At 53.5% G+C, this 27,616-nt stretch overlaps 1 protein-coding gene across 7 annotated transcripts in view; it reads left to right on the forward strand.

Moving 5' to 3' along the window:
* The window catches only part of RPH3AL (rabphilin 3A like (without C2 domains)), a 198,393-nt gene that overhangs the window by 119,340 nt on the left and 51,437 nt on the right, over nucleotides 1-27,616 (forward strand). For 5 of the 7 annotated variants that reach the window (XM_063629755.1, XM_063629757.1, XM_063629756.1 and 2 more), the window contains one exon: nucleotides 17,887-17,973. The exons of the other annotated variants lie outside the window; for them this stretch is intronic. In XM_063629755.1, the coding sequence (XP_063485825.1) occupies nucleotides 17,887-17,973 (87 nt within the window). The remainder of the gene's footprint in view (nucleotides 1-17,886; nucleotides 17,974-27,616) is intronic. 7 annotated transcript variants of the gene reach the window in all.

Consider the following 27,616-nt stretch of genomic DNA (forward strand, 5'->3'; position numbering starts at 1 on the left):
GACGAGCAGGAGACTCCCAAGCGAAGGTGATGCCTAGTCCCACTTGCAAATGAGGTGGCCGATGACGGCTACGCACCCCCGATGCTGGGGAAGGGATTGCAGCCCCTATGGCGGAGCATCCAGAGTGAGAGGTAGCACCCAGCCCTGGGCCCCCCTGAGGCAGTGCCCCCTACAGAGTGGGCCTGAGGCCTTGCCCTGGTCTGTCCCACCCTTGAATTGGCTGGACAATAGTTGGGTACGCGGGGGAGTCATGGCCCAGCCTCACTGTGAGGCCAGCCCCTGCTAGAGTGGGTAAGAGCTTCTGCAGTTCTAGGCTGGGCCAGCCACTGCTAGAGTGGGTAAGAGCTTCTGTAGGCCTTGGCTGGGCCAGCTGCTGCTAGAGTGGGTAAGAGCTTCTGCAGGCCTTGGCTGGGTACCTGGGACACTGGTCAGGGCTGTCCTGCAGGGACTCCTTCTCCCCCAGGACACCTGCCACCTAGGCTCAGTGGCTGTCTTCCCTGGGTCTGGTCACTGTAGCCTTGGGAGAGCTCTGGCAGCAGGAAGAAGCATCATTGGCAAATCCACTTAGCGGCTGTTGCCAGGCGCCATAATTTTGAGCAGCCTCTCGTCCTCTGTTGTGGTAAATAACAGATAATGACATTTGCAGTCCGGTGCGGCCCCGTGCCGCACACCTCGCCGGCCATGCCCAGCAAGCTGGCACCCTTTGGGAGGCCTGCGATTCTTCACTGTTCGCGGACCTTAACTCGGGATGGACTTAGCCCATCTGGTTCCCTGTGGGAGGACACGGGGGCAGCTCTTCTGCTGATGGGGGAGCTGAGTGGAAAAGAGGGAGCTGGTTCATTTCCCCCAGGCTCCTTTCAGCCTGGGCCTCAAAACTGAGAATCAGGCCTTTATCAGAGGCCTCTTTAGCCCTCTCCTTCCAGACTCTCCTCTTACCCTTGTCCTGCCTTCCATGGGAGGGAGGAATGGAGGGAGGGAGGATTCTGCCCCAGGTTACAGATGGATAAACTGAGGCTGAGAGGGGTGAGACCCTTCTGCCCAGGAACCACACACAGGCTCAGACGGCAGCGGCGTTCGGGCCCTGCAGGGAGTGAGGCCTGAGCACCTGGGTTGTCAACCCAGGGGAGGGGCTGCTGGGCCATTGCAGGGCCCCCACTGGGTTCCAGACTGTGGATGAGTCTCATTCGCTTTCCGGTCCATCCTCTACTCCTCTGCTTGTTCAGGTGCAGCTCTGATTAGGTCACTGTCCCCCTCCCTCCCCCTGAAGTCTTCAATGGCTTCCTACTGCCTGCAGCATAAAGTCTGAAACACCCCCACATGGTACCCGGGGCCCTCAGTTCATTCCCTGGCTGCAGCCTGCTGACTTGAGCAGCGAGAGTGAAATCCCAGCTGGGAGTTCTAAGGCCCAGAGTCAGGCCTGGCTCCCCCGGCCCCCACCTGCCGTCCCCCTCCTTGGAGCTCCGTTCTGTGCATCCCCAGGGTCCCTAAGGGATCGTTAGTGCTGTTGCTGTTAGGAGATTAAGAAATCCTACAATCTTTGTCCAGTCTGCTGTATTTTTCAAATAAAAGATAAGTTCAAATAATATGTATTTGCTGGCTGGGAGGTTTTTTTTTTTTTTTTTGAGATAGCCTCTCTCTTTGTCATCCAGGCTGGCGTGCAGTGGCCTGATCTCGGCTCACGGCAACCTTCGCCTCCCGGGTTCGAGTGATTCTCCTGCCTCAGCTTCCCGAGTAGCTGGGACTACAGGAGCATGCCTCCATGCCTGGCTAATTTTTTTTGTTGTTGTATTTTTAGTAGAGATGGGGTTTTGCTGTATTGACGAGGCTAGTCTCAAACTCCTGACCTCAAGTGATCTGCCTACCTCAGCCTCCCAAAATGCCAGGATTACAGGCATGAGCCACTGTGCCCAGCCTGGCCTGGAGACTGTTGACTGTATCCCAGGCATGGGAACGAACACAGGGAAGGGAGAGGGTATTTTTACGGACTGACATTTTGAGAGTTATGATAATCCTGGAACATCAGAGAGGCTGGTGCTCTACCCCTGAGATTGGGGTGGGGAGGGCTACCGAGGGGCCCCAGCACCCCACGCTGAGCTGGTGGGGGCAGAGCTGGAGGACGTGGATGGTCTCCTGACTTTGGCTGGGTGGTCTGTGCTGACTCAGTTTCTGGTGGACCCTGGCACTGGGTCATGAAGGAGGAGACATCAGGGTTCCTGAAGGATGTGTAGAAGTTTGCCAGGTGTGAGCCACAGGGCACGGAGGCAGAGAGGTGGCTAGAGGGCTGGGAGCAGACAGCAAAGGTGAGGCTGGTGTGGCGGGCTCGGCAAGGCCAGTGGGGACGGGACTAGAGAGAGCTGGGGGCCCGGGAGGGAAGTTTGTGTGTGCGTCCGTGTGTCATTTTCTTGCTTCTCTCCCCATCAGCTCGTGAAGCCTCCCTGTCCTCTGGCTCGTCCAGGGCCCGGGAGTAACGGGGACTTAGCAGTGTTTGCGGAATGCCCTTGGCAATGTTGGCCCTGACCTGTGACCAACCTTGCTCTTCACCAAATTCTAGGAGATGGGATGGTGGAGAGAGAACCGAGGCTGCTGCCTCACCCTCCTGGGAGGTTTTAAGCCTTCCAGAAGCACAGGACTTCAGCGTCTTGGGCATCAGGCCCTAAAAATAGAGGAAAACGCCAAGCAAAGTGGTTTTTCCTATTATCTTACAGTCATTCCACACAGCATACTCCTGGGACCTCTGGTCACCAAGATGCGTGCGGATTTCTCCCACCCACTCCCGATCCGCAGCAGATTCTCCAGTGGGCTGTGCTGAATTCAGACGCTGTCTACCCGGAGGTAGCATCAGATCCTGCAGGACGAGGGCTCGGTCCTGGGAGACCGTCCCCCGCCTCAGAGGCCAGTCACACGTCCAGGCCTCAGAACTTCTGAGCAGCTGGCTGTGAATCGGGGTTCCCGTAACCCATACTTTGGGTTCAATAATTTGCTAGAGCGGCTCACAGAACTCACAGAGAAACACTTTGCTTATGTTGACTGGTTTATTACAAAGGATATTACAAAGTGCACAGATGAACAAGGCAGCCACCAGATGGGAGAGGTGCCCTGGGTGGGGCATGTGGGGACAGGTGAGGGGCTCTCGGACCCCCTCTGGGGCCTCCCCACAGGAACCTCCACGTGTTCAGCTATATCTGGAATCGCCCTGAGCCCCGTCCTCTTGGGTTTTTGTGGAGTCTTCCTCACGTAGGCTTGGAGAGGGTTGTGTTCCAGAGCTCCTGACGGAACTGTTCACAGAGGGGTGGCTACGGATGCACGTTGATTTCCAGTCCTCACTTACCCCCTGGGGAAAATCGGTGTTACGGTTTGTCCTCACACAACGCCCCGCGAGACCCAGGCTTGTCCCCTTGGATGCTTGACGGGGATGATTCTGGATTGGATGCTTGAAGGGGATGAATCTGGATTGGATGCTTGAAGGGGATGAATCTGGATTGGATGCTTGAAGGGGTTGAATCTGGATTGGATGCTTGAAGGGGATGATTCTCGATTGGATGCTTGAAGGGGATGATTCTGGAGTCTCCAAGAGGCCTCCTGAGCGGAGCTGGTGGGTTCCTTTTCCTTCTCCGGCAGGACGTTAGAGCAGCACTGATCCGCGTTTCAAAACCCAGGCCCCCTTTTGATACACGTAGAACCCTTCCACACCCTTTTTTTCCCACATGTGATTTGAAGTTTCAAAACAATATTGTGTGTTTGAAAAAAGTGGGCATGACATTGAATAGCCCGTCTTTGGGCCCTGGAGTTTCTGACTGCTCCCCACAGCCCCTCAGAGGTGAAGGTGCAGACCGGTGGTGGCCATGGCGAGCCATCGGTGGAAACGAGCACGTGAGGGACTCGCCTGCCTCTGGGCTTGACATCCTCAGTCTCATTACCAAGGTGGAGCTGGTCCAGGAGCTGCCCCTGGCTGTGTCCTCCAGCCCCGTGAGGACAGCTCCTCTGTCCCTCCCACACTGATGTGCCTTCCCTCTGCCGTGCATGTCTGCAGCTCCTCTGTCCCTCCCACACCGATGTGCATTCCCTCTGCCGTCCATTTCTGCAGCTCCTCTGTCCCTCCCACACTGATGTGCATTCCCTCTGCCAGCCATGTCTGCAGCTCCCCTGTCGCTCCCACACCGATGTGCATTCCTATGCCGTGCATGTCTGCAGCTCCCCTGTCCCTCCCACACCGATGTGCATTCCTATGCCATGCATGTCTGCAGCTCCCCTGTCCCTCCCACACCGATGTGCATTCCCTCTGCCGTCCATTTCTGCAGCTCCTCTGTCCCTCCCACACTGATGTGCATTCCCTCTGCCGTGCATGTCTGCAGCTCCTCTGTCCCTCCCACACCGATGTGCATTCCCTCTGCTGTCCATTTCTGCAGCTCCCCTGTCCCTCCCACACTGATGTGCATTCCCTCTGCCAGCCATGTCTGCAGCTCCCCTGTCGCTCCCACACCGATGTGCATTCCTATGCCATGCATGTCTGCAGCTCCCCTGTCCCTCCCACACCGATGTGCATTCCTATGCCATGCATGTCTGCAGCTCCCCTGTCCCTCCCACACTGATGTGCATTCCCTCTGCCATCCATGTCTGCACAGATGTTCTTCAGTCCTGGTCACACTTAATGCTCTGTCCATTCAGGTTGGCCTTTTTAAAATTTGAGACTGGTCTCACTCTGTCACCCAGGCTGGAGTGCTGTGGTGCAATCACAACTCACTGCAGCCTCGACCTTCTGGGCTCAAATGATTCTTCCAAGTAGCTGGGACTACAGGTGTGCACCACCATGCCCGGCTAATTTTTGTATTTTTTTTTTTTAGAGACGGGGTCTTGCTATGTTGCCCAGGCTGGTCTCACTGGTGTTTGTACATCTCTTCATCCCGTCAGCACTCCTCACACCTCACACTGGGCTCGTACCTGGCACCCACTGTGTCCTCCATAGATGCTGAATGAACTCATGAACCCCTGGAGACCAAGTCCCACGTCCTGTGCTTCCCCCTGTGATTGAACATTATTAGATTTGCTGCGTTTTATTTATTTTTTATTTTTTTGAGACAGAGTCTTGCTCTGTCACCTGGGCTGTAATGCAGTGGTGCAATCTCAGCTCACTGAAACTTCCGCCTTCTGGTTTCAAGCAGTTCTCCTACCTCAGCCACCAAGTAGCTGGGATTCCAGGTGCGCACCACCTTGCCCGGCTAATTTTTGTACTTTTAGTAGAGACAGGGTTTCACCATGTTGGCCAGGTTGGTCTTGAACTCCCGACCTCAGGTGATCCGCCCACCTTGGCCCCCCAAAGTGCTGGGATTACAGGCGTGAGCCACCGCGCCTGGCCAGATTTGCTGGTTTTTAAAAACCCTCCTCCCACCTTCTGATTTAGCCACCCCATCCACCCCTTGGCTGAAGCTCCTGTTGGATGCACCGTGCTCCCATCACCCGTGCTGCACAGCCCTCAGCCCAGTTCTAGACAGCTCAAACCTCCTGTTTCCTGTGTCCTGCCGGAAAAGATGCAGAAACCTCTTTGGGACTGAGGGGATGCAGAGGTTAACCAGGATGGGGAAGGGGTTAACTGAGGCCCCGTGGGGTGGGCAGGTGAGGTGCGGTCCCCCCTGCCCGCCGCTGGACCCTGCTGCCCCACCCAGGACCCCCTGCCCCCCTGCCCCACCCCCGGGGCCCTGCCCCTAGCCAGCCGGGCGGCTTCATGCTGTCCTCCCTGTCGCCCGGGCCCCCGGCCCCCAGCCAGCCTGGCGGCTTCATCTTGTCTGAATACCCCGATTTCCCTGCGACTGACACTAGCAGAGGCACGAGTGCAGAAATGATCCGAAGTCCCGTCCAAGTCATGATTTCTTATTATGTGCTCTGTGAATGTTAATAGTTGACAGCTGAGGCTGTTGCCTTTTTTAACCCTCCTCTCCACGCGGGTGCAGTGGTGACTGCATGAGCGGCAGGCAGAGGGAGGAGGTGTTTGGTGTTTCGGAAGGCGAGCTTCAAAGTGACAGGAAATGATGGTGCTCACTTTCAACTGGGAGAGGTGGCTGGGGGCTGGCACAGGCCTGGGGCTTGCAGGTGGTCCCCAGGCCATGTCAGAGGCTCTTCCGATGGAGGGGAAGCCTGCTGGAAGCCTTGGTAAAGAGAGGTGGCTCGGCCCTGTGTGGCCGGTTCCCCTGGGAGCCGCCAGGATGGAGGAGGGCCGGCACTCCCTTTGCAGGACGTGAGGTGGGAAGTCCAGGGGAGCTTGCCATCTTCCTGAAATGTTTCTCCACTTGCCTCTGGCTTCTGTCTCAGACCCAGCAGCAGGTGGCTGGCATTAAGGCTGTGCCTCGTTGGGGCCTTCTGTGACTTGGTATTTGTGGGTAGTCAGGGTAAGGTCCAGGGCTCGGCATGTTCCCAGGGCTGCTGGCCCCCGGGCTGTGTCCTAAGGAATGGGAAGAGGGGCCTGGCTGCGCCCCTCCCACTTGAAGCTTGACCTCATCTGTCGTTCTGGAAGAGGAGCCAGGGCCCAGGGAGCCAGGCCCAGCTAGGGCAGCAGGAGCCCAGGTCCGAGGCTCAGACAGAACAGGGTTCGCATCCCAGGTCCCCGCGTCGAGTTGCTTAACCTCAAGCCTCAGATCCCTTGTGTAAAACAGGAACAGTCATACCCACCCCTAGGGCTGTTGTGAAAATTAAATGAGATTCTGCATAAAACAGCTAGCTTGGTGCCTGGTGTAAGCATAAGTACCCGAGACAGTATATAAATATTTATAATTATATACATCAATATCTGAACTGTGTATACGTTTAAAGTCATTTGGCAGCAGGGCCTGGGTTCCAGACAGCATCTATAGCAATAGAGCTGTATCCAGCCTTTCCACTGCTGGCCCACTGGGGCAGGTGATGTTTCTCCAAGCCTGGCAGATGACACTTCAGGGGCTGAGCAGGGCTGAGCTTATGATCGGAGGGGCCGGTGACCCGGGGACACCATCTGGGACCTGCTGTGGGGTACACAGGCCTGATTACACTTGAGCCACAGTCAGCCACGGTGGCTGTCTCCTGCCTGTCTGCGTGGACACTTTCAGCTGCTTTAATCCATCCTGACCTGCAAAAATCCAGACCTGGTCAAAAAATGAAGTTGGGGCAAGTGACTTTCCAAAGCATTTAGCATAAGCTTCCTTTAAATAGGAATTCTGCTTATCCATTTAAAATAGATTTGACTTTGCACAGTTTGATTTCCATTTGGGCTGATATCTTTCTAGAGAGTTCTCTGTGTATATATAGACTCCTCCACAGATACAGGCACATCTACATATTTATGTGGTGGAGCGCCCTGCTATGCAGACTGTTTCCAACGTGCTTTTTTTAACTTAACAACTTATGGTGAATATTGCCCCACACAGCTTCGTCGTCATTTCGTCACTTTTCTATTTACATCATCATCGTCTTTGTTGCTGCAAAGCTTTCCCCTAAACCTAGTAAGATTTTGCCTGTTGAAGATTTGATTTCTAGCATCAGGAGCACATTGTGTGGCATGAAACACACATGTGGAGGCTCTGATTGTGCTGCTTTGTGTGTGCACCGAGGCCATTCAGACGTAGCCATTTCTTATCCTGTTTCACTGGGGCAGGGGGATGACCCCTTTGTAAGCACCGTCTGCAGCTCGGTTCCTAATGAGAAACCAGCTCACCTGCCAATTTCAATTCACTGGAACTCTCAGGAAAGTAATTTTCCAGATAAAAGATTGCTATTTTATTTTATTATTTTTAAAATGACATACGGAGTCTCACTATGTTGCCAGGCTGGTCTTGAACTTCTGGCCTCAAGCAGTCCTCCCACCTCGGCCTCCCAAAGCACTGGGATTACAGGCATGACCCACTGCACGTGGCCCTAAGTTTTGCTAGTTGATAAACTACTCCGTTCAATGGGACACTCTCTGAGGACAAAGGGCCGTGTCTTGTTTGTTTTCAGCATTCTTAGAATAACGCCTCCCTACAGTATAGAAAACATGTTTGTGAATTGAAGCTCCACACGTTTAAACCAGCTATCTTCAGTGTTCATTTCCACAGCATAGCGTACGTTTTCCAGGCCTCCTTGTACGCAACGTTTGAGCGCAGTTTCACCCTTTTCGGTTGAGTGAGCCTCGTGAACAGCCCTCTCTGTGCCATGGATGGTCCAGGCCTCCTTGTACAGAACGTTTGAGCACAGTTTCACCCTTTTGGGTCGAGTGAGCCTCGTGAACAGCCCTCTCCGTGCGATTGATGCTGACACTGTGAAGCTGTCCTGGCCCGTCCAGGAGTGTGAGTCTGCCGGTGACTGAGTGACTCCAGACTGTGGGTGCTGTGAGACGGCGGCGTCTGCTTTCAGAGCAGTTTCGTTCCCTCCCCCCACCTTGGCACTAAGCCCCTTCCCATCTTCTGATCTGTGGGAACGTGGGAGCCGCGCCACGGAGCGTGGTGGAATTCCGCATCATGAAATGGATCGGTGAGGACTCAAAGGCCAGCCTGGGCATGAAGTACCTGAACTCTGCAGTGGCTCGGCAGACCTTGCTGTCGTATTGTGACTCTTGGGTGCCATCTGGGAAGGAGAAGGGGTGGGATGGGGAGTTGCAGGAAGCAGAAGCGTCGCTGAAGTGGCCTGGATAAGAAGGACGTTGAGGAAGGTGCCTGATCAGGCCCTGGGACGGGTCTGCACACACAGGCGGCCGCAGCACGCGCCCGGGGGAGGCAGGCAGGAGCCGTCATGGAAAGGGTCGGGTAAACGTCCCTGCTTCCCACCCTCAGTGAAGGATTCCTGGAGTCATTTCCCCTGTGGCCAGGCCAGCCTGGGTTTATGCTCCATACCCTAAGAATGAGGCCACCCGGCCACCACCCACCTCCTTGGACACTCACCCCCGTGTGGCTCTCCCTGGTTTGGCCTCCCACAGTCCTGCTGGTCAGCATCACTCAGTGTGGACGTGATCGGACCCTGCCTCATGCCGCTGAGCGAGTGCCTTCACGCCTCCATGCAGCTTGTCTTCCCGGCAGGTTGGCACATTCCAGGAGGGATCCTGTCTTGCTTTTTCAACTGTAATATCTTAAGTAGCTTCCATTTGTTCGTTCCGTTCTTCTGCAAATAGTCATTGTGCCGGGCACAGGGAGCAGGAAGGTGAGCAGAAATAGACGTGGCCTCTGCCCTTGGGAAGCTGACGGCCCAGCAGAGGAAGTGACAGGAGCCCTATGGCCACACAGCGGAGGGTAAAATCACAACCTTGACAGCGGAGAAGGGGTAAGAGCCCATTCTGGGGGCTGTCATCGTGGAAGGAGTCGCAGAAGGCTTCCTTGAAGATGTGGTGCTTTTGCTGAGGTCTGAGGGGTGTGTAGGTTAATGAAGAGACAGTGCGGGCAAATGCCCCCACACAGAGGGGGCGACACGTGCAAAGGTCCTGTGGTGGAAGGACCAGGGGCTGACAAAAGGCCCACATGGCTGGAGCTTAGAGGGGGGAGGACGAGGAAGTGGAGCAGGAGGAGGCAGGGACGGCCGGATGCCTTATGAAGTGGGGCGGTGGTCACCCCAGAGCAGCAGGAAGCTTCTGATGGCTTTTAAGTTGGGAGGGATGGGAGAAGTGACATGATTAGATTTGCATCTTGAGAAGATCGGCCTGGCTGCTGTGTCGGGAACCAGTTGGAGGACAGCGTGGTGGGGTAGAGACATCTGCCGGGCGGCCTTGGTGTGGGCATGGGTGATGGCAGCAGAGATCAGGGACAGGGCTGCAGGGGAATTGACAGGTTGGAGAGAGACTTGAGTTCTTGGAGACGGATTATCTGGGCAGGAGGGAGGGATGATGGGGGCCCAGGATGAGTGCTGGGTTGTGCCTTGCGTGACTGATGGATGCTGGCCGCCTTCACTGAGACAGGCACTGCCGTAAAGGTCTGAGGTTGCCACCTGCCTAACCTTTTATGGCGCTGAGCACTTTCATGACCATCTCCCTTGATCCCCTCATCTGCAATCTGGGGTGGAGGGAGGCCTGTTACCACCAACTTACAGATAAGGAAGTGAGGCTCAGAAGGTGAGTACCAAGTCCAAGGTTCCCTCTAAGCAGCACACCTTGCTCTCTCCTGCCCCAAAGCCTGCGTTCCCTGTGTTCTTGGGGGAAGAGAGAATATACATTTCTTTGCAAAAGAAGTGCGTGGAGGGACTGAGACAGGAGTGGGGAGACGGGGTGCGAGGTCTGAAGGTGGGGAGAGAGGGTGCGTGGTCTGACGGTGGGGAGAGAGGGTGCGAGGTCTGAAGGTGGGAGAGAGGGTGCGAGGTCTGACGGTGGGGAGAGAGGGTGCGAGGTCTGACGGTGGGTGAGAGGGTGCGAGGTCTGACGGTGGGGAGAGAGGGTGCGTGGTCTGAAGGTGGGGAGAGAGGGTGGAGGTCTGAAGGTGGGGAGAGAGGGTGCGAGGTCTGACGGTGGGGAGAGAGGGTGCGAGGTCTGAAGGTGGGGAGACGGGGTGCGAGGTCTGACGGTGGGGAGAGAGGGTGCGTGGTCTGAAGGTGGGGAGAGAGGGTGCGTGGTCTGAAGGTGGGGAGAGAGGGTGCGAGGTCTGAAGGTGGGGAGAGAGGGTGCGAGGTCTGAAGGTGGGGAGAGAGGGTGCGAGGTCTGAAGGTGGGGAGAGAGGGTGCGAGGTCTGAAGGTGGGGAGAGAGGGTGCGAGGTCTGACGGTGGGGAGAGAGGGTGCGAGGTCTGACGGTGGGGAGAGAGGGTGCGTGGTCTGACGGTGGGGAGAGAGGGTGCGAGGTCTGAAGGTGGGAGAGAGGGTGCGAGGTCTGACGGTGGGGAGAGAGGGTGCGTGGTCTGAAGGTGGGGAGAGAGGGTGCGTGGTCTGACGGTGGGGAGAGAGGGTGCGAGGTCTGAAGGTGGGAGAGAGGGTGCGAGGTCTGACGGTGGGGAGAGAGGGTGCGAGGTCTGAAGGTGGGAGAGAGGGTGCGAGGTCTGAAGGTGGGAGAGAGGGTGCGAGGTCTGACGGTGGGGAGAGAGGGTGCGAGGTCTGACGGTGGGTGAGAGGGTGCGAGGTCTGAAGGTGGGGAGAGAGGGTGCGTGGTCTGAAGGTGGGGAGACGGGGTGCGAGGTCTGAAGGTGGGGAGAGAGGGTGCGAGGTCTGACGGTGGGGAGAGAGGGTGCGAGGTCTGAAGGTGGGGAGAGAGGGTGCGAGGTCTGACGGTGGGGAGAGAGGGTGCGAGGTCTGAAGGTGGGAGAGAGGGTGCGAGGTCTGAAGGTGGGGAGAGAGGGTGCGAGGTCTGACGGTGGGGAGAGAGGGTGCGTGGTCTGAAGGTGGGGAGAGAGGGTGCGTGGTCTGACGGTGGGGAGAGAGGGTGCGAGGTCTGACGGTGGGGAGAGAGGGTGCGAGGTCTGAAGGTGGGAGAGAGGGTGCGAGGTCTGAAGGTGGGGAGAGAGGGTGCGTGGTCTGAAGGTGGGGAGAGAGGGTGCGTGGTCTGACGGTGGGGAGAGAGGGTGCGAGGTCTGAAGGTGGGGAGAGAGGGTGCGTGGTCTGACGGTGGGGAGAGAGGGTGCGAGGTCTGACGGTGGGGAGAGAGGGTGCGTGGTCTGAAGGTGGGGAGAGAGGGTGCGTGGTCTGAAGGTGGGGAGAGAGGGTGCGAGGTCTGAAGGTGGGGAGAGAGGGTGCGAGGTCTGACGGTGGGGAGAGAGGGTGCGAGGTCTGACGGTGGGGAGAGAGGGTGCGAGGTCTGAAGGTGGGGAGAGAGGGTGCGAGGTCTGAAGGTGGGGAGAGAGGGTGCGAGGTCTGACGGTGGGGAGAGAGGGTGCGTGGTCTGACGGTGGGGAGAGAGGGTGGAGGTCTGAAGGTGGGGAGAGAGGGTGCGTGGTCTGAAGGTGGGGAGAGAGGGTGCGAGGTCTGAAGGTGGGGAGAGAGGGTGCGAGGTCTGACGGTGGGGAGAGAGGGTGGAGGTCTGAAGGTGGGGAGAGAGGGTGCGAGGTCTGAAGGTGGGGAGAGAGGGTGGAGGTCTGAAGGTGGGGAGAGAGGGTGCGAGGTCTGACGGTGGGGAGAGAGGGTGCGAGGTCTGAAGGTGGGGAGAGAGGGTGCGAGGTCTGAAGGTGGGGAGAGAGGGTGCGAGGTCTGACGGTGGGGAGAGAGGGTGCGAGGTCTGAAGGTGGGGAGAGAGGGTGCGAGGTCTGAAGGTGGGGAGAGAGGGTGCGAGGTCTGAAGGTGGGGAGAGAGGGTGCGAGGTCTGACGGTGGGTGAGAGGGTGCGAGGTCTGAAGGTGGGGAGAGAGGGTGCGAGGTCTGAAGGCCTGGAGTTGTGTGGCTTCTGCCCTGGGTTAGGTAGGCCCAGAAGCTTCATCGTTTAACATTTGGACGCAGTTCCAGGATGCAGGGTGCATGAGGCAGCCAAGCCTGGGAAGCCAGGACTCCCTCGCCCTGGGCAAATCCACTCCGAGGAAGCCCATCTCAGGCAGGGAAGTGAGTGGCCACCCCTGGGCCCCGGGACCGTCCTTGACACAGATCGTGAAGTGCTGCGTTTGCACCCAGTTGATGTGGAGGCTGGCTTGCTCTCTCATGGGTTTTAAAAAATACCACCTGTTTCATTTTCTTTTTTGGAACCTGGGAACAAAGACCAAGCCCATTAGAAGAGGCTCATTACTGTCTTACTGATCTGAGATTTACTAGAGCAGCAATTAGGTGTTATTTGAATGGGAGTGTGCCATCTTCTCATAGCCCTTGCCTCTTAGGAGCGCCCCCTGCCCCTGCCCGCTACCCCCCGCCCCTGCCCGCTGCCCCGCCCGCTGCCCCCCGCCCCCTGCCCCCTGCCCCTGCCCGCTTACCCCCGCCCCCGCCCCCTGCCGCCTGCCCCCGCCCCCCGCCCCCGCCCCCTGCCCGCTGCCCCCCGCCCCCCGCCCCCTGCCCCCTGCCGGCCACAGACACTGAAGCAACATGGGGATAACTGAGAACTGACCGTAGGTGCCACCCGCGATGGTTGGTAGCAGGAAACAGGCTGCCCAAGGTGGGATGGGACTGTCGTTCTCTCCACCTGGCCAACCACAAGCTCCTGCTGGGGCCTGGGGAGCAGGCAGCACCGGACCCTATGGGGAGGGCGGAGGTTCTGGGCCCAGCAGGGACAGCCTTCACCCAACCCCTGGAGGGCGACTGGTCCACGCTGCTCCTGTCCCCAGATCCACTGGCTCTGTGTCCTCGTGGTCTGTGAGGAGAGGGCAGGACTCAGTTCTGTGGACACTCTCCTGGTTTCTCTCCCTGCCCCCACACACATTGTTTCATCAGTGAGACACGTGCACATTTGTCCCTCAAACCCCCCGCAGGGCAGCCGAGCTCCCCCCAACAGCGGCAGGGGGACATCGAGGCAAGTGTTTAGGGCATCCCCGGGTGCACAGTGGGGCCTGGGCCCCACCCTGTTCATCCGTGTCCTGTCAAGCCAGGCCTGTGCCCCTCACGGCTGCTCAGCAGGTGATGGTAACGTGGATTAATAAATTGGAGGGGAGGTGAGCGCTAGACGGGGTAGGGGTGGAGATGGAGCCACGCTGAGGGGCAGGCACATGAGTGCATTAGTCGGATTGATTGGAAGCTGTAGGGGAGCAGGGGGAGCAGGCTGTTTGCAGGTTGAGTGGGAAGACTGAGGGCAGGGTCCTCTGGCCCAGCGCCGTCCCGCAGACCCTCTCGGTGAGGATGAAAATGTATTTCTCTGTTGTCCCATGCAGTAGCCACCGGCCACGTGAGGCAACGGAGTGCCTGAAATGGGGTCAGTGTGACCTCAGAGCTGTTTTTCATTTTATTTAATCTAATCAGTTTGCGCTTAAATAGCCACTGCAGCTGGTGGCTAATGTATTAGATGGTGCGGGACTAGAGGAAATTCACGCCAGGCTGCAGAACACGGTGCGAGGGGCTGCACTAATAAGCGCGCCTGGCATTTATCGAGTTGCTATTACGTGCTGGTTGCTTTTCGTGTGTCTCGGTTGATCCTCAAAACAACCCAAGGGTGTAAGTATGATCCCACTTTACAGATGAGAACGTCTGAGGTTTAGAGAGGCTTTGGGTAGCTTGCCCGAGAGCCCACCCACGTCTGCCGTCCCCTAAACCTGTGCATCGTGCCGTGCGGCCTCTGAAGGAGCTGACAACCATGTTTCAGGAATTGGTGACACCGCAGGATGGCATGAGGTGCAGGCACAGGAGGACCGAGGCTCTAGATGACTCCAGGGCTGAGAGAGACGATGATGCTCCCATTTTTAGGGCTCCCAAGTACAAGAGCAGAGAGAGGGTCCCAGTCCTGGTCGGGGGCTGCTGTGGACTGAATGTTTATATCGCCCCAAAATACCTACGTTGAAGCCGTTACCCAGATGTGATGTTTGGAGATGGGGACTTTGGGTGGTGATTAGATGAGGTCCTGAGGGTGGGACCCCCGTGCTGGGATTGGCGTCCTTATCAGAGGAGGAGGAGGGCAGACCTCACCTACTGTGGCGGGATACAGCAAGAAGCTGCCGTCTGTACGCCAGGAAGAGCCCTCCCCAGAACCTGACCGTGTCGGCACCCCGACCGGGGCCGTCAGGCCTCTGCAGCTGTGATAAACACACTTCTGTTGTTTCAGCCACTCGGTCTATGGTGTTTTTGTGACAGCAGCCTGAGCTGACTACGATGGGGCAGAGGCTGTCCCCTCCCCCTTGGCTGTATGCATAGGGGAGGGTGGCCCCCGGGGGAGAGGCCAGGCTGTGAGGGCACCTATGGGGTGCAATGGGGAGGCTGCTGGGCCTCTTGCTGACAGCTGGAAACCTCTCCCTTCCCCACTGGGAGGGCATGGAGGGCAGGGCCAGACTCCCCAGCCTGGGCCATTGCTCCTAGAGCCAGCATCAGGCCACACCCACGACCCCAGCAAAGCTCTGTCCCAGGGTTGGCCCCTGGCACCTTCTCTGCCCATTGTTTTGAGAGCCATCAGCCACGTCCCCAGCGACCCGCCGGAGCAGAAGCAGTTCTCTAGAGAGCTGTGCGCACCGGCCTGGCACTGGGGCAGGGGAGGGTGCGAACAACTCTCCTGAGGTCTGAACAAAAATCCTGCTTTACCACGAACGAGCTGTGACCTCGGGCAGCCCGAATCATCTCTGAGCCTTTGTTTCTTCATCTATATAGTGGGGATCATAACACCTGCCTCCCTCATACTCTGTGGTCTGGGCTGTGGTGCCTGGTCCGATAATTGCTCATTAACTGCACTGTGGGTGTTTGATTCCCTCCTGTTCCCATTCATCATCTCGTTCAGCAGCCTGCACGGGGCAGGGCACTCTGTGTGTTTATAAGGTGAGCTGCCTTCAACCAATGCGGTGTGAAGAATGCAGAAGGGAGAGCTCAGGTCTCTGAGGGCCACACTCGTTTTCACCTGTTACCGTGTGTACACAGGGATGGTGGGAATCTGCAAGGAAACAGAGCTGACTGGCATCAGTGCTTCCTTTCTCCTTTACCCAGAGAAGAGAGGCCCATGTTGTGGAATTGGAGCCCGCCTCGTGGGCTGATGGGGGACCCTGTTGTAGAGGCAGGAATGTCGGGAGCGAAGGGAGCAAGAGGTGGAGAGAGGCTGCTCTCTTGGGGAAGGGGAGAGTCACCAGATTGTGTGAGGGATGGTGGCCTAGGGTTCCAGGGGGACAGGCTACTGGTCCTGGGAGGGGCTGAAGCCCAGCCTAGCAACCATCCCAAACCCAAGACTGGCACAGATATGGCCACATGCTCCCACTCCCTCTGAAGGGGCCACAAGATCTTGGGAAGCAAGTGAGGAGTGTGGACGGCGCTCAGGGGACCCTCTGCAGATGTGCTGGGCCATCAAACACCCCAAGCCTGGGACCTTCACGAGAGCTGGAAAGGGGCCCCAAGTGTGGCTGAGGCTTGGGCAGATTTTCCTGCCAACTCAGAGGGACAGGAGCTTGGAGCAGATTGCATTTTATTTGGAGAAATAAAAGAGAGGTGACATTTCTCGTACCTGAGCATTGGATGGTAGCAAATCCGTCCCCCACAGGAATGTATCATAGCTCCCGTCCGCCGTGAGTTTGTTCCCCCACCCCGGGGGCACTGAGCTCAGCCACCCAATCAGGCCAGTGACCTCCACACGCTCGACACGCTCGACATGGAAGCCAAGTTGGTGACATTTTTCCTCTCCATGGAGAGACGTGCTCCTTGCTGAGCTGGCAGCCTGCGGAAAAGGCCAAGCGACAGATGCAGCCTTCCCTCGTCGGGGGCTGCCGAGAGCCCTCACCCACGCAGGGACCCGGTGGCTTCCGTGTGGCAGAAAGATTGATGAGCTGGGACAGCAGTCCTGAGGAGTCGCCAGCTATCGCTGAATCAGACTCTGCCTGGGTTAGCCTGGAGCCGGTCTCAGCCCCAACAAATCCACCTCTGCCTCCCAGCTTGCTTCTTCTGACCTTGTTGCTGTGCATTCAGGGAAAGTAACACAAGTCCACTCCTGCATCACACAATGACGTTTCGGCCAACAAATGTCCCACACCATTATAATACCGCATTCTTACTGTACCATTTCTATGATATATTTAGATACAGAAATACTTTCCGCTGTGTCACAGTTGCCTGCAGCATTCGGTATAGTAACATGTTGTACAGGTTTGTAGCCTAGGAGCCATAGAATACACCAGCCAGCCTAGGTGTGCAGCCGGCTATACCACCTCAGTGTGCTCTATGTGGTATTTGCACAATGGTGCAATCACCTAACTGTGCCTTTGCTCAGGACATTTTCTTGTTTTTAAGCAACACTAATTGTATTTATAAGTTATGAGCTTAATCAACCTCGCTTAAAGCAAAGCCCCTTTCTGGCCGGGCGCGGTGGCTCACGCCTGTAATCCCAGCACTTTGGGAGGCAAAGGCGGGCGGATCATGAGGTCAGGAGATCGAGACCATCCTGGCTAACATGGTGAAACTCCGTCTCTACTAAAAATACAAAAAAATTAGCCGGGCGTGGTGGCGGGCGCCTGTAGTCCCAGCTACTTGGGAGGCTGAGGCAGGAGAATGGCCTGAACCCAGGAGGTGGAGCTTGCAGTGAGCCGAGATCGCGCCACTGCACTCCAGCCTGGGTGACAGAACGAGACTCCGTCTCAAAAAAGAAAAAAAGCAAAGCCACTTTCCAGTTCTCATGAAGCTTCTAGGCTTGGGGTCTTTGATGGCCCAGCACATCAGCAGACTGTAGATTCTAGATTCTGACTATTTCTGTGTCCAGAGAACATGATAAAATGTCTCTAGAGTCAGACCTGAATCCATGGTTGCCGTGTGAACCTGAGCAAATCCTCAAACTCTGCCAAGGCCCAGGTCCCTCACCGATAACACGGGCCTGCAGTTTACACAACTGGGTACTACGGTTGCTAAATGGGGCTTGGTGTAAAGGAAGTGCTCACGCTGTTACCAGCATTTCTCACGATTATGTCTTCTGACCTGTCAGGCACGCAGGCCAGTTTCGGGTTATACGCAAATGTATGTTTCTTTGTTGAATCGCATCATTTCCTGCCCCATTTCCAGGCAGCACCGTGATCTGCTGTGTGAAGGCGAGATGACGTGCTGTCGTGTTTGCCTGGACCCTCCCCTGGCATTGGGCACCTGGGTTGTTTCCAGTTCTTTGCTATCAAACACGATGTAGCTGTGAATGTCAGCAAGCTTAGTGTCCTTGCTGTGATTCTAACAGAACCTAACTCTGGGGGGGCGTCTGTATCATGGAGGTCCGTGGATGGGGCCATCCATTACGTCCAAAACCAACTAAGGATTTTTAGAAGATCTGTGCCTTTGGGGTGATTGATTCCTTCTATCCTGAAGCACGAGACGCTCCTTGGAAGATGCCAAGTGTCCCTTCGTTACAGTCGTCCCAGCCCCTTGGCGGAGGAGGAAGCGGCTGCAGTCTTTACAACCCCATGTCCTCTCTCTTGTAGAAAGTCTGCACCAAGTGTGGGATCGAGGCCTCCCCTGGCCAGAAGCGGCCCCTGTGGCTGTGTAAGATCTGCAGTGAGCAAAGAGAGGTAGGGCGTCCAGGGTGACAGTGGGGTGGGCCGGGCAGGCTGGGTGCGCTCTCAAATGGGGATGGGTGGACGGTCAGGGTGATGGGGAGGGCTGGGCAGGCTGGATGTGCTCTCAGATGGGGATGGGTGGACGGTCACTGGGTGATGGTGGGGAGGGCTGGGTGGGCCGGATGTGCTCTCAGATGGGGATGGGTGGATGGTCACTGGGTGATGGTGGAGAGGGCTGGGTGGGCCGGATGTGCTCTCAGATGGGGATGGGTGGACGGTCAGGGTGACGTTGGGGAGGGCTGGGCAGGCTGGAGGTGCTCTCAGATGGGGATGGGTGGACAGTCAGGGTGATGGGGGAGGGCTGGGCAGGCTGGATGTGCTCTCAGATGGGGATGGGTGGACGGTCACTGGGTGATGGTAGGGAGGGCTGGGCAGGCCGGATGTGCTCTCAGATGGGGATGGGTGGATGGTCACTGGGAGGGGTTTCTCCAGTGGTCAAGGAAGAACTGACCACCTGGCAGAGAAAAGCACGGAGGGACAGCCTGTGGCCGCTTCCCCCATGCAGGGGTTCTACACCTGGGAAAGTCCGAGGTTTCGGTGGGAGGCCCCTCGCACTGTGAGTGTGAGAGCAAGTGGTGTTTGTGGGGGCTGTTATTATGGTAGTAGTAGCTACCCAGGGTGAACGTTGACTGCGTGCCTGGCACTGCCATAAGTTCCTTGCATGTGTGAATTCATTTCATCCCTGCACGACCCCAGTGGTGCTATTCTTATCCCCTTTTCCTGATGGGGAAATAAAGACACAAGAGGTTAAATAACCTGCGAGCACAGAGCCAGTTAGTGGGGCAGCTGGACCCAAACTCAGCCGTCGTCTGCTGTCACGATGCCACCCAAAGCCCCTTCTGCTGCTGCGGTTCTGTGGTTCCAGTTCCAACCCCATTTGAGGGAAGGAGATCGAGGCTCAGCAAGGACTCTGGGGAGTGGCAGATGGGCAGGGACAGTCAGAACCTCCCTGTGCCAGGTCGGATTGGAGCCAAAACAGCAGGATGTGGCAGGTGGCTTCTGAGAAGTGCCCTGGGGAGGCAGGGCTGGGACAGAGCGTGAGGGGCGAGGAGGCGTGCAGCTGGTCTTCCAGATCGGGATTTATTACTTTTTAAATCTCTCTTGTCACTTGGTATGTACTTTTCATCCGAGGATCCACAAAACGCCTTCAGTTGTGGAAAATTCTCAGCCATGATATCTTTGAATATTGCTCCTCTGCCATTCCTTCTCTCCTCTCTGGAGATCCCGCTGGGTACACTTCAGAGCCCCTCAGCCATCCCCCACAGCTCCCAACTGCTCTTTCTTGTTGATCTCTTTATCTTTCTGAGATCCTTCCTGGGTGAATTCTTCAGTACTGCCTTCCAAGTCCCTAAGTCTTTCCCTGAGATCACTTCCCCGTTGGTTTCGTGGGTTCTTTCTTAGGGTTAGTTTTCCTGGGATGTTTTGGAATTTTGGTTCGTGCGCTCATCCTGTGTGATAATAGTCCGTTTCTCTCTCTTTCCCACCCAGCTCTTCTTGCTGAATAGTTTTGCAGCTGCCTCCACCTGGGTCCAGGGTTGCCCAGTGCTGAGCCGGGCATCCTGGGTTTGTGGTGAGCTGCTCATCCATAGTGATACTGGGATTATTCCCAGACTCTCATCCCAGCCGTGACAGCTTGGCCAGGCCCTGCTGCTGCCGGCTTGCTTTCCTCTGAGCTCATTTCCTTATGTATGCTATAGTCCCGGGGCAGGGCCCTGCTGTTTTCAGCTTCGTTTCCTAGGTGGAAAATCCCCTCACCAGCCTGATTTTAGTGACTCTGCTCTGGTCCCCTGCCTCCCAAGGGTCACTTTTAGTCCCTGAACCCTGGAAGACCAATCTCCCAGCCGTCTCTGTCTGCTTCTGAACCCAGAGCTCAGCAGGCTGTGCCTTCACCCCTCAAAATGGCAAATACTTCGAATTTCTGATCCATGGAGATACAGATCTTGTTTTTGCGCACATTTACTTGCTGCTGTTGTTGTGAAAATATTTTCCGCTATTATTGCTGTGTCTTTGGAACAGGAAAAGCTGCAGGCAGGGCCTCACAGTGTGTGCTAGCATTCTGTTTTGCTGGAAGTCCCTGACTCCTCATCTGCAATGGAGTTGATAATGCCCCCTCCACAGAGTTGCTGCGAGAATTCAGTAAGACTGTTAAAGTGGCAAAACCTCCAGCATAGATATTCCATAACTATTAGAGGCCTCCCTTCCTCTTCAGCCAGAAGTCTCCCCTTTGAACCTGAGGTCCTTCTAATCTTCAGGGGACCCCTTTGACGATGCAGATGTCCGTGGAAGAGGAAATTCCTTAAAACATCATCTTGTGGGGAGACACTTCGTGGGATGAAAAGATGGTCACAGCTGAGCTGTGGGAGGGCAGACGTGAAGGATCTTTGAAGGAAAAGAAGGTGAATGGAAGGAAAGACAAATTTGGCAAATTTAATAATTTAGTCGAGGGCTGCCCCGTCCCCCTCATGAGTCACCCTCACACTCTGTAACAGTCTTGAGCTACCACCAGCCTGCCCTAATCTCCAGAGCACTCCAGTGCCCAGAAAAGTCCAAAATAGCTTAGGATGAATTTTCTTATCTTTCCTAAGGCAGAGAATATGAGGCTGTGTGTCCCTAAGGCAGAGAATATGAGGCTGTGTGTCCCTAAGGCAGAGAATATGAGGCTGTGTGTCCCTAAGGCAGAGAATATGAGGCTGTGTGTCCCTAAGGCAGAGAATATGAGGCTGTGTGTTCCTAAGGCAGAGAATATGAGGCTGTGTGTTCCTAAGGCAGAGAATATGAGGCTGTGTGTTACGCTATCACTTTGTCCTTGAATTTTTAGAGGCTGATAAAACTTAGCCTCCGAAAGATCAAGGTGTTCCCTCTCTGCAGCACCAGGCACATGGTGCACAGTTAGTAGGAATGGATGGGGCTGGGAACATGTTCATGGAATATGAGCCGGGGCACCTGTGGTGGATTTTTCTGTCTGCTTGTGGGGTGTGGGAAGGCTGGCATAATTGGTTTCCTAATGCCCTTTCTTCTTAGAAAAATGTCTAATAATAATGAAGAGATAACTAACTAGAAAGGCCATTTAAAATGTCAGATTTTAAGCTGTTTCTGAGTTTGTGATAAAAATTTGGAGTTCTGTCTCCCTGCAAAAGCCAAACCCTAATGGAAGAACTTGGGTTTTCTGATGAAAATTCTTGGAGCATTCTGCCCAAGGCCTCTTATCTTCCTTTCCTTTCATGCTTCACTTCCATCATCTCTGGCTGTAATTGTGAGTATTTTTTCTGGAGCGAGTCGAGTGCTGGTGAGATGTTCCTGGGGCTGTCAGGGTGGTGTTGCTGCCTGTGTTATGCACTTTCACCAGGCAGCAATGTGAGCCTCGGCCATCTGCTTTGGGAGCCTGCAGTCAAATGCATTTATTTATGTAGGCAGCCGACACATTTACTGAGCATCTCCTATGTGCCAGGCAAAATAGCTCTTCCAGTGGGAGAGGGAGACCACAAACCCAGTAAATTCTGCAGTGTCACAGACGGTGATCAAGTCCTCAGGGCAAAGGGGAGAAGGGGTGCTGGGGACACTGGGGTAGTTGCTGGTTTATATGGGGATAAGAGAGGGGCCCACTGACAAAACGACTTTTGAGTGGAGATCTGAAGCATCTTCTGTGGCTATGTGGAGGGAAAGCATTCCAAGTAGGGGTGCAGCAGGTGCAAAGGCCCCGAGGCAGATGTGTGTGCTTGGTAGATTTGAGGCACAGCTAGGAGACCAGTGTGACTGGAGTTAAGTTGGGCTGGGGAGAGGTTGTCAGATGTATTAGTCTGTTCTCATGCAGCTAATAAACACATACCTGAGACTGAGTAATCATAAAGGGAAGAGGTTTGATGGACTCACAGTTCCACCTGGCTGGGGAGGCCTCACAATCATGGCTGAAGGTGAAAGGCACGTCTTACATGGCGGCAGGCAAAGAAAGAATGAGACCAAGTGAAAGGAGTTTCTTCTTATAAAACCATCGGATCTCATGAGACTTACTATCACGAGAACAGTATGGGGGAACCGCCCCCATGATTCAATTACCTCCCACTGGGTCCCACCCACAACACTTGGGAATTATAGGAGCTACAGTTCAAGATGAGATTGGGGTGGGGACACCGCCCAACTGTATCGTCAGAGATAGGATAGAGGGAGTCAGACCATGTTGGTGCGTAGAGACCTCTGTAAGGACTTTGGGTTTTGGGATTTTTCTGTTTGTTTTGTTTCTTTGAGACAGGATCTCACTGTGTCACCCAGGCTGTAGGGCAGTGCCACGATCTCAGCTCACTGCAACCTCTGCCTTCCGGGCTCAAACAACCCTCCCATCTCAGCCTCCCGAATAGCTGGGACTACAGGCTGTACCACCACACCCAGCTAATTTTTTGCATTTTTGTAGAGGCGGGGTTTTGCCATGTTGCCCAGGCTGGTCGCAAACTCCTGAGCTTGAGCCATCCACCTGCCCCAGTCTCCCAAAGTGCTGGAATGACAGGCGTGAGCCACTACACCTGGCCAAGACTGGTTTTATACTCAGTAAAATGAGGTGTCCTTGGAGGGTCTTGAGTAAAGCGGAGACAGAATCCGACCTCCCCCTCTTTTAAAGGGTGCTCTGGCTGCTGTGCTGAGGATAAACTGTGGACTCTCTCACAGCCAGTAGCATAGTATTTTATTTTCTTATTTAATATTGCCCAGATATTTAAGTTCTTATGTGTTGTTACCTTTGGAACTTTTCATTTTTTAACATATATTCCATACATTTTACTCTTTTCTGATTATAAAATTAATATGGATCATTGAGGAACATTTACAATTATAGACAAGCATAAAGAAATACACACCTTCCAAAAATCCAGAATCAGAGACAACCACTGTTAATATTTAGTGTATTCCAACCATTTTTCTGTGCCTTTTTTCTTTATATTATTGAACCTATGTTTTAAAATGAATATCTTCAGTCTTTTCCAGTGTGATCAAGAACTCTTTGTAAACGTTCTGTCATATAGATATTCTCCTAATTGAGGACATTTGAATTGTTTTCATTTCTTTCTCTTATTACTGTGTGCATAGCTCTCTGTCTATATTTTAGATTCTATCCTTAGAATGGATTTCTAGGAGGAAAATCAATGATTATTTTCTTGTAGACTCTTGAGTTATTTTATTTTTCTAATAATTAGCTGGTCTGTAATTTTATTTAATTAAAAAAATAAGGGTGCATGGATGATACATTTTCTGAGTCCTTGGCTATCTGATAATTTTTGCCTTTATACAAAAAAAGACCACTTTACAGATAATGCAATTAATCCTGATCTTTCCCACTCAAAATTCTGTGGATTTTACCCCTGTTGCCCACCAGCCACATTAAGAAAAGAGGGAGAAATGGAAAATATAACAGCTTGCAGAATTGGTACCCAGAAAATGAGAGCGAATAGTGAAATGGTGAAAGAGATGATAAATGTGTTTTTAAAAAATTAGTTAAAAGATATAAGAGAGGCCGGGTATAGTGGCTCACACCTGTAATCCCGACATTTTGGGAAGCTGAGGCAGGAGGATTGCTTGAGCCTAGGAGTTTGAGACCAGCCTGGGAAACATGGTGAGACTTTTTCTCTGCAAAAAAAATACAAAAATTAGCTGGGCATCGTGGTGCGCACCTGTAGTCCCCGCTACTTGGGAGGTTGAGGTGGGAGGATCACTTTTGCCCGGGAGGTGGAGGTGGCAGTGGGCTGAGATCGTGCCACTGCACTCAAGCCTTAGTGACAAAGGCTCCCTGAGGTCTTTAGAGCAAGACCCTGTCTCTAAAATAAAACAAAAGATCTAAGAGAAGGAATAGAAACCAGGTTGAACAAACCAGGCCTTTGAGAAAAGTGCAAGAAAATTGGAAAAAGAACCCCAGGAACCGTTTTCATCCCTAAAAATGAGAGATCCCACTAATGAATTTTAAAACTCAGTTGAACTATATTTTAGTCATTTCTTAGCACGGTGAACCTTGTCATTCCTATTAACAGCCACAGATGTTTCCTTATCATTTGCTTCTCATTGGTTATTTTAAATTTTTGATTCCTGATTGGTACTCCCAACTATCTCGTCCCCGATTTCCTCTATACCAGCTGTCCTGGAGACGAGGTTCTTGAGACCACACAGAACCGTGACATCCTGCTGTCCCTGCTCTCCCAGACGCAGCCTTGCTTCAGGAAGTACGCCTTCCCCAGTGCAGCTCACATTGCCGGCCTGGCTCGATTCTGGAAGCTGTATATCCCAGGGATGGCGGAGGGAGGACAGCCCCTGTGGCCCCAGGAACTGGCAGCCCTGCAGTGCCAGGAAGGCTGCCCAGGCGGCTTCAGCTCCTGCCCCTACCCCAGCCAGGCAGGCGAGGCCCAGGTGGTCCATAGCACGCCTCCTGCCTCCCGCCTCATCCCCTCACCTGATGTGGAGCCTGGCGCTGAGCCGTCAGAGGCTCCGTGCTGGGGTTTCGCGGTGCCTTTTCCACGTGCTTTCATGGGTGCGTTAGCTGGGGCTGGGAGGAACGGCACTGGCGGCTTCTAAGCACACAATGTTGCAAACCAGAAATTCATTTCATTTACTGTTTAGCCTTGAATCCCTATCCACTAAACGAAAACAAAGAATGACTCACTCAAAGTGATGCTGTAATCAGTATAAACGTTCACTGGAATCTAGATTCCCCAGGATTCTGCAAACCATTCCTGCAGCATCTCAAACATACCTTGGCCATAAGAAAGCTTCTTGGAGGACACGGGGGTCATCTGAGGGGGGGTGGCCTAGAAAGGGGTGAAGAAGACCAATTTTTAAGGAGCTGAAAGCTGGTTCAGACAATTAGCGTGTTCTCTGTTCAGCAATGGCTTTGCCTCCTCAATTTCCCGCTGCATCCTGATTATAACCCGGCAGCCGCGGGCAGCAGCCAGCACTCACTGTGTCTCCTGCAGTGTGTTGTATACAAAGGTGCTCGGGAAACGTTTGTGGATTGAGAGAGAAATTTGCAAAGAAATTTCGTGTTCCGATCTCTTAAGAATCTTTTCCCCGTGGGGCACTTTGGATCTCCCTGACGTCGCCCTCGCCGGGGTCTCTCCCTGACGTCACCCTCGCTGGGGTCTCTCCCTGACGTCATCCTCGCTGGGGTCTCTCCCTGACGTCACCCTCGCTGGGGTCTCTCCCTGACGTCACCCTCGCTGGGGTCTCTCCCTGACGTCATCCTCGCTGGGGTCTCTCCCTGACGTCATCCTCGCTGGGGTCTCTCCCTGACGTCACCCTCGCTGGGGTCTCACCTCGCCACTGGCCTGCTGATGCTGGGTCTTTATTTCTTCCTACTGGCCCCTCTCTCCTGCTTGTTGATTGACTAAAAAAAGAAAAGCGGCTTCACAGAGTTGGTCTTACCTGGTTTTTTGGTGTGTGTGTGTGTGGTTTTTTTTTTTTAATGCTTTAAGTTCTAGGGTACATGTGCACAACGTGCAGGTTTGTTACATCTGTATCCATGTGCCATGTTGGTGTGCTGCACCCATTAACTCATCATTTACATTAGGTATATCTCCTAATGCTATCCCTACCCCCTCCCCCCACCCCACAACAGTCCCCAGTGTGTGATGTTCCCCATCCTGTGTCCAGGTGTTCTCATTGTTCAATTCCCACCTGTGAGTGAGAACATGCGGTGTTTGGTTTTCTGTCCTTGTGATAGTTTGCTCAGAATAATGGTTTCCAGCTTCATCCATGTCCCTACTAAGGACATGAACTCATCCTTTTTTATTGCTGCATAGTATTCCATGGTGTATATGTGCCACATTCTCTTTATCCAGTCTATCATTGATGGACATTTGGGTTGGTTCCAAGTCTTTGCTATTGTGAATAGTGCCGCAATAAACATACGTGTGCATGTGTCTTTATAGCAGCATGATTTATAATCCTTTGGGTATACACCCAGTAATGGGATGGCTGGATCAAATGGTATTTCTAGTTCTAGACCCTTGAGGAATCACCACACTGTCTTCCGCAATGGTTGAACTAGTTTACAGTCCCACCAACAGTGTAAAATGTTCGTATTTCTCCACATCCTCTCCAGCACCTGTTGTTTTCTGACTTTTTAACGATGGCCATTCTAACTGGTGTGAGATGGTATCTCACTGTGGTTTTGATTTGCGTTTCTCTGATGACCAGTGATGATGAGTATTTTTTCATGTGTCTGTTGGCTGCATAAATGTCTTCTTTTGAGAAGTGTCTGTTCATATCCTTCGCCCACTTTTTGATGGGGTTGTTTGATTTTTTCTTGTAAATTAGTTTAAGTTCTTTGTAGATTCTGGATACTTGAAACATTCCCTTTGAAAACTGGCACAAGACAAGGATGCCCTCTCTCACCACTCCTATTCAACATAATGTTGGAAGTTCTGGCCAGGGCAGTCAGGCAGGAGAAAGAAATAAAGGGTATTCAATTAGGAAAAGAGGAAATCAAATTGTCCCTCTTTGCAGATGACATGATTGTATATTTAGAAAACCCCATTGTCTCAGCCCAAAATCTCCTTAAGCTGATAAGCAACTTCAGCAAAGTCTCAGGACACAAAATCAATGTGCAAAAATCACAAGAATTCCTATACACCAATAACAGACAGACAGAGAGCCAAATCATGAGTGAACTCCCATTCACAATTGCTTCAAAGAGAATAAAATACCTAGGAATCCAACTTACAAGGGACGTGAAGGACCTCTTCAAGGAGAACTACAAACCACTGCTCAACAAAATAAAAGAGGACACAAACAAATGGAAGAACATTCCATGCTCATGGATAGGAAGAATCAGTATTGTGAAAATGGCCATACTACCCAAGGTAATTTGTAGATTCAATGCCATCCCCATCAAGCTACCAATGACTTTCTTCACAGAATTGGAAAAACTACTTTAAAGTTCATGTGGAACCAAAAAAGAGCCTGCATTGCCAAGAGAATCCTAAGCCAAAAGAACAAACTGGAGGCATCATGCTACCTGACTTCAAACTATGCTACAAGGCTACAGTAACCAAAACAGCATGGTACTGGTACCAAAACAGAGTTATAGACCAATGGAACAGAACAGAGCCCTCAGAAATAATACCACACATCTACAACCATCTGATCTTTGACAAACATGACAAAAACAAGAAATGGGGAAAGGATTCCCTATTTAATAAATGGTGCTGGGAAAACTGGCTAGCCATATGTAGAAAGCTGAAACTGGATCCCTTCCTTAACACCTTATACAAAAATTAATTCAAGATGGATTAAAGACTTAAATGTTAGACCTAAAACCATAAAAACCCTAGAAGAAAACCTAGACAATACCATTCAGGACATAGGCATGGGCAAGGACTTCATGACTAAAACACCGAAAGCAATTGCAACAAAAGCCAAAGTAGACAAATGGGATCTAATTAAACTAAAGAGCTTCTGCACAGCAAAAGAAACTACCATCAGAGTGAACAGGCAACCTACAGAATGGGAGAATTTTTTTTTTTTGTGGAGTTGGCATCTCGCGATGTTGCCAAGGCTGGTCTCAAACTCCTGAGCCCAACCAATCCTCCTGCCTCTGCTGCCCTAAGTGCTGGGATTACAGGCA

Source organism: Symphalangus syndactylus, chromosome 20, assembly GCF_028878055.3.
Source record: "Symphalangus syndactylus isolate Jambi chromosome 20, NHGRI_mSymSyn1-v2.1_pri, whole genome shotgun sequence".
NCBI lineage: Eukaryota > Metazoa > Chordata > Mammalia > Primates > Hylobatidae > Symphalangus > Symphalangus syndactylus.